Below are 13910 nucleotides of genomic sequence, written 5' to 3'. Positions count from 1 at the left end.
GTATTGCATAGTTATATACCATTAAAAGGTAAAATAAATGAAGTCATTTTGTTAATGTTTGTTACTTACATGAAATAATATACGTAACTCATCAATTAGTATAACATTTTAAACATCATTGAATATACCCGGAACTCATTTCCCTACGTTAAACTCGATAGAGAATACGTGAATCATGTTAGAAAACGACCATTTTGTAAGTATTTATTTTTTATAATATACGCATTTTTGTATATACATATATACATATATATATATATATATATATATATATATATATATATATATATATATATATAAACATAATGCTAATTATAAATTATTTATTTTTAAATTTTTTTATATACAACTGTTTCAAAGTAAACTTAACCTCAAATTGGATTAATAAGTAATTACTCTTATATGAGTGAATTGTATCTTGTGATTGCAAGGCTTGTACAGTATAATTATATTTAGCAACAAATAAAATCTAATAACGTTCAGCTAACTTTTAAGTAATATGCAATATGTCAAATAAAAATTACCATATGTTATTTAATTTCTTTCATGAAATTGTTATAACAATTAATTCTGAATGGTTACATTTAAATGCAACCTTATTCGAACTTATACAAATTATGTTATAAATATTTGTTTATAACAGTGACAAAAAAAAAATTTGTTTCCAAATTTTATTTATAAAAGTTGAAAATTTTTGACTAATTTAAACACAGATTCCTTAAATTTTAATATAGTGACGAAAATATTTAAAATGCAATATAAATTTGTATTTTTCAACAAGTTCCTAGATATTTTTGGTTGGAATAGTGAAAATTCGAAAACCAATAGGTAGACACAATGCGCATGTTCGGTTCGGTTCGATTTATCGTGCGTGCGTGCGTACCTTCAAGCGTTAGTCTTTCTTGACTCATCTTTATTATTTAATATGGCGGATTTATTCTAACAACGCTAATTGCTATACCTAAATTCAAGTTATTTCTCAGTTTATTGAAAAATTAATATCGATATATATTTCCAAAATCAAGATGGATGTGGAGTTTGCACATTTTGTGGTATTTTCTTTTACTTGCTATAAACTAATTTTCTTACATTTAACTAAATATGCAATTCTTTATTAAAATATTAATCCAGTTATAGTATTCTTGAAATAATTATTAATAAGTTTTATATGATTTACTTCATTTTATATGTGTATAATTTAATTATAATAAAACCAAAGGAACCAAAACTAAATATCTTTTAATGACTTTATATATATGATTATATTAAATATCAAACAATATGTGAATATATTACTAGGGCTTCAATTTATGCCTCAAACAATGTGTATATGTTCCATTATACTGTGCTTTCAAACATATACAATCTACGATGTTAATTAGCTATCCAATATTGTAGATACTTTTTATGAATCAGCTTTAAAACAATTAAATAAAATTTATAAATTAGCATCACTTTCAAATTATGCAAGATAATTTATAATGAAATTAATAAACATATTTGTATTTAATGTGAAATGGTTTCATTATATTATAAGTATTATGTTTGTTTTATTGTTTGAATTTAAAAGTATTTATAACCAAAAATTTATTGATAATATTTATAAGATATTTGATATATTAAAAAATACAAGTTTAATACAAATTTTTTTCTCCAATATTGTAAATAAAATTATGATCTTTTCATGGTCAATGTATTCTTTTTATTCAATATCTAAATAAAGTAGTTTTATTAGTTTTTTTGACATAAAATTAGTGTCATTATTTACAATAATTTATTTTAATAACAATTAGAATTAATTTTTGAGTTTGAAAGCAGATATTTTTGTGTATCTTGTAAATATGCTAAATGTTATAATTCTTTAAAAATATTTATTCTGTACAATACAAAATAAATTTTCATTATTTGATTTGTAATTAAAATTTGAGGAAGATAGAGAATGTTATTCATTATTATTTTGACTTAATGTTATATATCAATTAGTATATATTTTGCTAAATCAGGGTTGGTGAAATTATTCCCTAATTATAATTTAATTAACATGAGCAATCGGTTTAGAAAATATTTTATATGATATATTAATAGTTTCTATTAATTGTATTAAAAGTTCACTTCAATAAATAATACAATAAAAAATTCAAATTAAACTTCAACGAATTATATCAATATAACAAAGTTAAAATAATTGAATTACTAGTATTAATATTTAAATTTAATAGTTTTTTCTTTTTATTTTGTATTAAAAATATATTTTTAAAAACTATAAGATACATATATAGTTCCATAATTGAACATAAGCATTATTAAACTTACTAATATATTATTTTAAATTATACCAAATTCAATTATATATCTAAAGAATTATTCAAATTAAAATTTACAGGATTGGGGCAATGAAAAATTACAGCGTGCACAAAAGACTATCAATGAATCTCCTTATGATCTTGAAGCATGGAGTCTACTTATAAGAGAAGCACAAAACAGACCAATTATAGAAGTACGACCGATTTTTGAAAAACTTGTGTCTGTCTTTCCATTGGCAGGTCGTTATTGGAAAATTTATATTGAACAAGAGGTAATCCTTGATTTAAATGAAAATATATCTTTATTTTATGTAATTTAAGTAATTATATAATTCATTTATTTCTTTTTCTTTTTCAGATGAAAATGCGCAACTTTGAAAAAGTGGAAAAGGTATGTTTATGCAGAGTTTTTTAGTTCTACATACTATTATGAGAGGTTTGATACTAAAAAAATGTATTATAGAAAGATAATGAAAAATGAAAAAGTATTTTTATGGATACTTTAGATATTAAATATAGTTATTAGAATAATATTTTGCATAAAGTATAAAATTTTTATTTTTCTATAAAATAATACATTCTATTTATAGATTATTTTGTTATATTCAATTAATTTATTAAAAGTACTATATTCAGTTGTTATGTGAATATGAATATACTTATAATTTTGAAGTCCTTTTTCATTTTACTTAATTATAATTCAACATATCCCTTCTTTGGTTTTTATATACTTATATTATGAAGCGATTATAGTTTAATATAATAAGTAAATTATTTGAAAAGTGATATAAATCAAAAGTAAAGCATATATTATTAAAACAGTGTGAAATGTGACATAACACTTTACAAATTATGTGAAGTGAATAAAAAGCTTTATCTTCACAACAAAGCACTTATTTCATTGATCGATTATTATGCTGATACAATGTTTGGGAGGTAGTTTTCTTTTTATACCAATTTGTATAATTAATGCTTCTACAAGCAATTTAAATTAAATTTTCATCATATAAAAAAAGTAAAAGTCAAAACTGTAAGAGGAAAATAACCTTCTGAACATAGTAGCCTTATATTCCTTCCTGAGTTTATTTACTTATAATTTTTGCTCAATACTTGTCTTCAGTACTTCCGATATACTATTGAAAATTGCACCAGCAGAAAAAAAATTTTCGATGTTGAAAACTATAATGTCTAATGCAGATTGTCATCTATACAAGACTTGTTATTATTATAAAACCTGTCCTTGAAAATTTTACCCATTAGAAAATATAATCCTTTTTAGAAGTAGCATAAAATGATTCATCGTTACATTTTTATATAATTTTATGTTTAATTGACAATATATAAAACTTATTTATATTATAAAAGTACGATGATCTCATCTTATGTTGTTTCGCAGTCTCAGTTTTTCTTTAATATTATGACTTGTTACCCATATTAAAAACGTATAAAAATTTTTAAATAAAATAATTTTTATTTTAAAACATATTGGAATTCAAATATTTATACAAATGCTTTCAAATCAACAATAACAATTTATATGTCTGCCAATAAACCATTTGCAAAGATGTATTGGTTCATTTTTACTTACCCAACTTCACGAATATAAATATTTTTTTCAAATATAAGTTAGTGAAATGAAAAGAAATAATCGGATTGTCGCGTGCGAACTGCTTAATTTCTTAAGCATGTAGTGTTTAAACACAAATTACATATTTATTGGAAAGTATTATAGTATATATTTGCCTCTTTTTGAAGAGTAAGTAGGTGGTAACAAAAATTTTGTTTCATAGTTGGAGAAATTTCTCCAACTGTATTGCTATAATTATAAAATGAGTTTTTTTTTTTTTTTTTTGTTTAACAGCTTTTTCAGCGGTGTCTCATGAAAATCTTAAATATTGAACTATGGAAATTATATCTATCTTATGTTAAAGAAACTAAAGCAAGTCTTGCTACATATAAGTGAGTAAAAGTATACAGAATAAATAATTTTGTAATGACACTAAATGAAATTTTTTTAATAATTTTCACAGAGAAAAAATGGCACAAGCATATGATTTTGCATTAGATAAGATTGGAATGGATATTCATTCTTACAGTATATGGAATGATTATGTGGTATTTTTGAAAAGTGTAGAGGCTGTGGGTTCTTATGCTGAAAACCAAAGAATTAGTGCTGTACGCAAGGTAAGATTACATTTAAAAGCTAAGTCAATAACTATTTAAAATAAATAATCTATTACATTTTTATTATGAATATAATACTAGCAATGGAAATGACTAAACAAAATTTGTAATTAAGATAGTCATAAATTTAACATTTACATTTAAAGTAGTTTAAAACTGCATTAGATTATGGTATTCTAATTCTAAAAACGATTTTTGAATATTTTTTAAAATACAAAAAGTTCATTGAAAATAATGCAACTCTTAATATAAGAACTAAAATAATCAATTTATATGTTTATATTACGGCATACTTTACTAAAATGAATTTAGAAAAATTATAAGCAAAAAATTTGTAGACCTTTTAACATTTAAACTACGAGTTTTTATTTAAAATTTTAAAACGTACAAATAAGTAACAAAGTTTAAATACAAATAACTAGGTTTATCAACGTGGCGTTGTGAATCCTATGATCAACATGGAACAATTATGGAAAGATTATATGTCTTTCGAGCAAAACATTAATCCTATTATTGCAGAAAAAATGGCAATTGAGCGATCTAGGGATTATATGAATGCAAGAAGAGTTGCAAAAGAATTGGAAGCAGTAACAAGAGGCCTGAATAGAAGTGCACCAAGTGTACCTCCAACTGGTCATCCGGAAGAAATTAAACAAGTAATTAAACTCTTTGCTTCATTCATTTCATTTATTCAATGTTTAATAAAAATGATCCACTCTATATCTCTTATTCTATATCATAACTTAATTTTATCTGTGTATTATATAAAATAAAAAATTAAATTAAAACTTAAATGTATATTGGTTTGTTATACTGTAATAGTTACTTAACAAAAAAAATTATTTATGAAAAATTAGCCTTTTTAAAATTTTAGATATTTTTAAAATGTCTAAACTGTACTAACAAACATTTTTATAACAACTTTATAAACCAGTTGTAAAGTGTCTTCTTTTAACATGGATTTCAATATTTCTGATACCCTTAAAATTGATCAGAAATAAAAATTGAAACTTAATTCACATTACTTTAAAAGTAAGATTTGATCTATCAGTATCCTATAAAAATTGACGTTTATCTGAATCTTACATATTTTTTTAGATAATGCTTAGATTATCGTCTGATCTTCATTTTATTATTATTTACCCTTATGTCCATGCAATATTATATATCTCGTTTTTCTATTAGAACAATTTAGATTTTTTCAAAATCTTATATAAAATATTTCCTCATTTATCAAACGATTTATTTGAAAATTTTAACAACAATGTTTCTTCGATCATTTGCTTATTTAAATTTTTGTATAACTTATGTTACTTAGAAAAATATATTTTTAAAAAAATCTTATAAAGAACTAAAAACTATTTTATTTAAATTCTATGCAAAACTTTAGTCAAATTTTAAAGCAATTACTAATTTTTTTAGAATACTTATACTGAAAGTTGAAAAGCCTTAAGTTGAAAAAAGATGTAAAACATTGCTAAAAGGTATAGACGAAATAATTAAATTTTTTCTCCTTATACTAAAAAATTAGATATTGTTAATATTAATTATCCTTATGTTCTGTTATAGACTTGAATAGTTACCCTATACTACTAATATATTAAAAATATATCATTAAAAACATAAACTTGATTTTATTAATATTATAATATATTCTTTATTTTTTATCGAAATTAATTTAAAAATATATTATATTATATTTTTAATTCTGGGATTTGTTATTTGGTATTAAATGTTATTAAAAGTTCATATTTGTCATTAATACAATGCAAATACAATATGTTATTTTTATTTACTTACATAAAAACCTAAACTTTATCTTTTATTTTAGATATTTTATTATATTATATAAAACTTGTAATAATGAAGTAGAAATACTTTATGGTTAAATTTGCTTATATTTTAGTAAAATAAATGAAAATTCGTATTTTATTTTAAGTTACGTATAGATTATCACAAAATAACTAATACCCAAAATCTCATAATTTTTCAGTAAAAGACTTTGGCAAAAAGGAAAAAACTTTTGTACGCTGTTGATCGTATAATAGTAATTAAATAGACATGATATGAGAATCTATTATAACAAACAAATATACTATACTAATTTCTTCAAACATCAAATTATTAAATTTGATCTTGGTTTCAAAGTTTCAAATTTGTACAAAACTCAAAATAAATAACTTATATTACAGCTATGGTATTTAATTAAAAATTTGTACAGACCGTTTATGAATACTTTTCTTGTCATAAATATTCATCTATTAAACTTAATATAAAATATATCTTTGATAATCGATATAATTAATCTTCAATGTATAATTTTATTTTCAATCGTTTTCTAAAGTAAATAACTTAAATTTTTTTTTGTTAATTTTTTACTCTATTTTTATTTAAAATTTTCAATTAAGTTGTAAGCATAAATAAAAAATTTAATTTAAAACTAATAATGGGTTTGAAAATAATTTTATTATTTATAATAGTAATTATAAAAAATATTGCAGAAAACAAATTGAAAAATTATTGATTTTTGTGTTTTTAAAATGAAATGTCTTCATTTTATATACAATCGATTCCTTTTTTAAAAACAAAAAGTAATAAATAAAAGTAAACTTGTATTAATTACAAAAATTTTTTACTTCAATATAACATAATTTCAGTAATTGAGAATATAAATTTTATCTTTATATTTAAACAAAAAAAATCGAACTGATTTTTTCATCATAAATTTGGTTACATAAAGTTACATTATAATAAAATTAAATATTTGTAAGTATATTTTATAGAATATTTTCAAATATATCACGTTCACTCGTATCTTGATTTTGAAACTACATCATCTCTGATGTGTATGACACGAATCTTGAGATAATGAATGTTCTTCAATAATATTTTGCATTTAATAAGATTCATAATTTTTCTAGTTAATACAACGGTTAGTAAAGTAAAAACTATCTTATTATTTGATGGCTTTACATTTAAAAATTAGTAATATATAAATTGCAATTGTAAATGTTAAAACATTTTCTTCATTATTTGATATGTAATAACCTCGATATATTTTATAGATTATCGTCAAATCACTTAATAGAAAATGAGGGAAATTTTCATTATGTTGGAATTATAATATTTTCTTATTAAACTGTATTAAATATATTCCTTTTTCTCTAATAATTAAATTAAGCACCTTTCAAATTTTATATTTATTTATTTATGTTTTGATTGCATAAAATGTACTTCATGCATTATATTTACTATTGATTTATTCCATGTGAATTTTAATAAATGTATATAGTAAGAATATTATAATCTGATATATAAATGAGGAAAATGCAGATATTCGAAAGTTTACATATTATTAATTGTTTTTAATTTAATTAGTTTGTTTTAATAATTTCATTGTTCACAGATAAATTCAATAAATTGAAAGGTTTAAAATAAAATATTCTTTTTATAATATCGATTACATGTTTTAATGACTTTAGTCCAGAAAAAATTCGTAATGATATTAAAGATATTAAAAAATTCTAGAACCCAAGGACGTCATTGGATATATATTTTTATATAGTAATCAATTTTTTATTTAATAGTCAAAGTATAATGTTTAATATAAAAAATATTTTATTATTTTAATTATTTTATATTAAAAAACTTGTGTAAATAAATATGTTAGTTTCTTAGTATTCTTTCATTTTTTTTAATTATTATATGACTCGTACTCAAAATGGAGTAATATTTTTATATTTAAACCTGTTGTGTCTGAAAAGCCTCCCATTTTGTAATATTATATTATTATATTATTAATATAATAATTATATAAACCGGATATTCCACTAAATAATTATCAAAGTAAAATAAAAAATATAAAACGTGAATATTAATAAATAACCATTATTAAATAGTAAATAATGAAAGGTAATATCGATCAAATAATGTATACATAAATTTTCGATTATCAATACTATGTTTATCTTATTAAATTTATAAATCGGTTTAATGAAATTGTAATTCATCAGTTTTATTTAAGGTAAAAGATTTATTACAGGTTAATAATTATTATTAATTTGATTGGATAAAGTATTTATTTGATTAAATTATGTGTTAATTTAGGAAACAAATAATTTATGATAAGTTAACTATTAAATCAAGTATTACGGAAACTATAAAATCTGTATTTTGTGTTATAATTAATAATTAATGATAAAAGAAAGATCAATAAATAGATTTCTATAGAAATCTTCGAATTGATGACTGGAGTATAAAGATCAGTCTAATAATTTTGTAGTATCGACTCTGCGTCTCGATTTGCTTACATCGCGGCTCATACCTAAAAATATAATTGGAATATACATGTTGAAATAAAAAAACACGTAAAAAGTCAATGTACTTAAAGATAAAGAGGGCTGGAAATATTGTAATAATTGCTTGTTTGTTTAAAGATAAATTAAATAATTTTAGGTTGAGCTATGGAAAAAATATATAGCTTGGGAACGTGGCAATCCTTTGAGAACGGAGGATACGTCGCTGGTCGCTCGTAGAGTCATGTTTGCAATTGAGCAGTGCTTGCTGTGCCTCGGGCATCATCCTGCTGTTTGGCACCAAGCCGCTCATTTCCTCGAACTTAGCTCTAAGATCCTCACTGAGAAGGGTGATGTTAATGCAGCAAAAAATTTGAGCGATGAGGCCGCTACTATGTTTGAACGTGCTACTAATACCCTCTTGTCGAAAAATATGTTGTTGTATTTTGCGCACGCAGATTTCGAAGAAGGTCGAGTTAAATACGAGAAAGTGCATCAAATATATCAGAAGTTCCTCGACATATCAGATATTGATCCTACTCTGGTAAGTATCGGTTTTACGAATATTTTATAAAGCCATCTACCGGAAAAATAATAATAATTCTTTGGAAGTAAATTTTTTAATTTAGAAATCTTGAGTAACATGTAATTTTATAATTGTATAAACTAAGCAAAAATTTAAGAAAAAAACTATTAATAAATAACTATTAATACCAATGCATTTCAAAAGTATTAAATTTCATCATAAAATTTTGGAAATTATTATTACAATATATTTTTAAATAACCAAAAGTTTAATGTATCTATAGCTTTAATTTATATAGAGCAAGTAAATTATTAATATATATGAAGTAAAAATATGTCCATTTCAACCACAAGTTATAAGAATAAATGAAAAATAGTCATTATTTTGTATATCTTATATAGAAATATTAGGATCATATCATCCTATTTATTTAAATCTAAGACAATTTTGTAATAAATAAAATAATTATGTAATTTTTAACAATTTATACTTATTTAAAAAATATTTTTATTTACAAGTATATTCCGAATAAAACATATTTTATTATTTTTCAATTAAATATGTAAAAAAGCTATCATTTTCATCAAGGATCCGTTTAAGTTTTATGATATTCTAACTCTTATTTAATTTTATTGTGAAGATATTTTTAATAATATATTCAATAAATAACGATTGTCTAGTTCTAATTTAACTTATAGCCATTATTTATTTTTCCAATTATTTTAGGCTTACGTTCAATATATGAAATTTGCCAGAAGAGCTGAAGGCATAAAGTCGGCAAGAACAGTATTTAAAAGAGCTAGAGAGGATCAAAGATGTAGGCATCATGTGTATGTTGCTGCTGCTCTTATGGAATATTATTGTACTAAGGATAAAAATATAGCATTTCGAATTTTCGAACTTGGTTTAAAAAAATTTGCTGACAATCCAGATTACATTCTTTGTTATATTGATTATTTATCGCATTTAAATGGTATGTTATTTTTTTAATTTTATTTACAATTTTGATTTAATTACAAGAATCACAATTGTGATTCTTTCTATTTTCAAGTATTTAAATTTTTTTTGTTTCTTAGAGGATAATAACACTAGAGTATTATTCGAACGTGTTCTTTCATCTGGTAGTTTGGAACCTGAAAAATCTGTGTATGTATTAAAAAAGCCGTATTATATTTATTAAATAAATTTGTTGTAGTTATGAAATACAATAAAATTGATATTTGTTACTTATTTTTTATAGTGATATATGGAATCGGTTTTTAGAATTTGAATCAAATATTGGAGACTTAGCTAGTATCGTAAAAGTTGAGAAACGTCGTAGTGCAGTATTAGAAAAGGTTGATACAGATTGTTTTTTAAAATATTAAAATGCTATATAGTTTTATTAATAAAGAATTTAAAATTTTAGATAAAAGAATTCGAAGGTAAAGAAACTGCACAACTAGTTGATAGATATAAATTTTTAGATTTATATCCTTGCACGCCAATGGAATTAAGATCAATTGGCTATATGGAAGTATCAAGTGTTAGTAGAAGTGCAACTTGTATACTACCTCGAACACCAGATACAGAAGAAGCTATAGCATCATTACCAAGACCAGATGTATCACAAATGATTCCATATAAACCGAAGGTTAATCCATTACCAGGAGAACATCCTGTTCCAGGTAATTTCGTCATATTTTTACATCAAAATAAATTATACTGGTACTAAATGTCTAAAAATGTAGTGGATGAAATAGAAATATATTAAATAAAATAATATTCTTTAATGTTTTTTTATATCTAAACTTTTATTTAATTTTATTGATTAAATGTTGTACACATTATAATTATATGCTTAATATTTAATTGTTAAAATAAAATTTTATTACATTTAGCAACAATTTATTAATTATGCACATGTTTTTAAATCCAGTATATTATCAAAACCCAAAATTTAAATGAATATTAAGATCTCATTACCAAAATTAGAAAAAATATATTTGAATAAATATTTAATTTCTTAAAAAGTATATCTTATAAGTGTCTAAAACTTACGGCTTCATTGATTCAGCATTTTCATACCAACATTTCTTTTTCTTTTGTCAGTAATATTAGAAGTTGTAATTAAATTTTGTACTTTAAAATAATTAGGCATTAATACATATAATTGTCTAATTTATTATTAATTTAAAGGCATAAGTAACTGAAACTGTTGTATATTGTTAAGGTGGATCATTTCCATTACCTCCTGCAGCTGCGCAATTGTGCACAATATTACCTCCACCAGGATGTTTTAGGGGTCCTTTTGTTTCAGTTGAATTATTAGTAGATGTATTTGGTCGAATTCAATTACCTGATCATGGTTTGTATGCATTCATTAAATACTTAATTAATAATAAATGGATTGAAATACATTTAAATAAATGAAAATGAAAATATCCACAAATTTTTTATAGTGATTCGTTTTATATTTCGATTTTGTATTAAATACTAAACTTTAATATAATTTAATATTAAAGATTTTATTTTTAAAATATATATTAACGTAGATTTTTCTGTGTAGTACTTGCATGCATGAGCCTACATACATGTGCACTTACATGGGTCATGAATATGTTAAATTCATCAAGTCTTAAAACAATAAAACTATTAAAAATTATAGTTATATACAATTTTTTACATAAAAATCTTGAATTTGTTTTTAAATATAAATAAATTATCCATATATTTTTAGAATGTTTTTAAAATATAATTTCACTATAAAGAACTAATTCAATTTAATTTAAGCTTATGTAAATTGAAGTATATTTTATAACCTCAAATAATACTCAACCGGTATAGCAGATTCATTAAAGCTGATGTTAATTCAGAATACTAATACACAAATGAATATTTTTATATATAAAAAATCGTTTTGTAAACAATGTTAAATTCTATATAAATTTTAAACAAACTATTTTTCTAAGTTTTAAATCATAGTTTTATAATAAAAATGATTACGATAAATAAAACAATTTCTCTTATTAAGAAAATGCTGATAAATACGATGTTTTAAATATTTAATTATTTAAGTAAAAATCTTAAAAACTATGGAATATATTCGTTTATTTTTCATTATATACATAAACTAGTATAAAACAATTTTGAATTATTTGTGTTTTAACGATTTATTTCAAATTTAAGTTATATATAAGTAGAATTACTATGATAAATTAATCTGCTATAAATAAAAAATTTATCTGCTATAAATAAAAATACAACAGTTATAAATATTTGTACTTTAGTTAATAAATTCAAAATTAAGGACAAATTTATGGACAAACTGATACAGAAATTTTAAAGTGATCAACATGAGCTTTTATTTTTCATGCGGTTATTTCATATTTTATAAAGATATATGACCATATATAAAATTGTATTACAGTTTTTAATAATTTTTTTTAGCACCATTACCAGTAGCTGATAATGGTTGTGATACAAAATTATTTGATCTAGCCAAATCAGTTCATTGGATTGTTGATGAAACTGCTGATGGTAACAGTATTATTAATAAAAGAAAAAGGACTCGATTAGGTGGTGATGATAGTGAAGAGGAAGATTTACCACCTCCACCTGTAAATGATATTTACAGACAGAGACAACAGAAGCGTGTAAAGTAAATGATCAATTGATAAAAATCTTCAAATTTAAAATCAAAAGTTATTATAGCTTTAAACATTGTTTAATTTAAAAGTATTTTTAAACTAGCAAAAATACTTATTTTAATATGAAACTTTTTTTTAATTACTCGTTATATTTACTTTGGAAACAAATATTGGTATTGATTATAATAATTTAATTTTTAATTTTTAAATATTTATATTTTTATAATTGAATTAAGATGATGCTTAAATTTGAATAAAAACCGAAATTTATTATTTTTCTATAGAAATGTATATTAAAATAAAATTAGCAAATGTACAAAATAATAAAAATAACAAGGAAAATAAACTTTTCATATGTTTGATATCTTAAAATTCTTTTAATAGAATTTTTAAGAAGTAATCGTATATATTACGTATAAATAAATTTAAAAATATATTCAATGCATAAATTATTTTTGAAAATCAGTTATCAATAATAATAAAAATATATTATTTCATATTTAATTCATTCTTATAAGAATCTTGATTTAATAGTAATCATTTATAATATAGCTTGTAAAATGGAACACTCCAATATTAAAAAAATCACATTAAATCACTATGTACAAATACATTTTTTCTAGTGCTAAATGATTAAATGTTTTCTCAGTCACAGGAAGGCAATATTAAAAAATTAATTCATTTTCACTCTTTGGATATGCAGTCAATCAATTTAATGCTTTGCATTATATAAATAAATGATTATCGTATTGAGTGTACCTACTAACGTTTTGAGTACCATGTACTCTTTGTGTTTTATGAATCTGCTTAAGATTTTAATACTTCTGTATATATAAATGTGAAATTAATAATAATTGTTCAAACTATAAAATTAGTAATAATATACTTATAGGATTGTGAATAGTATATTACCAATGATTATTATTTTGTAAAAACGATATTCTTATTATAATTTTAGTAACATTAATTGTGA

General features: G+C 21.8%; 1 protein-coding gene across 1 annotated transcript; it reads left to right on the top strand.

The window, feature by feature from the left end:
* Positions 1 to 861: 861 nt before the first annotated feature.
* su(f) (cleavage stimulation factor subunit su(f)) lies at positions 862 to 13007 on the top strand. The gene is made up of 13 exons (XM_011497594.1): positions 862 to 1052; positions 2384 to 2575; positions 2662 to 2694; positions 4165 to 4262; positions 4334 to 4487; positions 4910 to 5143; positions 8943 to 9326; positions 10035 to 10281; positions 10385 to 10454; positions 10549 to 10645; positions 10717 to 10975; positions 11521 to 11655; positions 12738 to 13007. Exons 1-13 carry the CDS (start codon positions 1026 to 1028, stop codon positions 12950 to 12952), a joined length of 2145 nt encoding a protein of 714 aa, XP_011495896.1. The 5' UTR covers positions 862 to 1025; the 3' UTR covers positions 12953 to 13007.
* Positions 13008 to 13910: the final 903 nt, after the last annotated feature.

This window comes from Ceratosolen solmsi, unplaced genomic scaffold (assembly GCF_000503995.2).
Source record: "Ceratosolen solmsi marchali unplaced genomic scaffold, CerSol_1.0 scaffold47, whole genome shotgun sequence".
NCBI lineage: Eukaryota > Metazoa > Arthropoda > Insecta > Hymenoptera > Agaonidae > Ceratosolen > Ceratosolen solmsi.
This window is presented reverse-complemented; position numbering and strand designations above follow the sequence as displayed.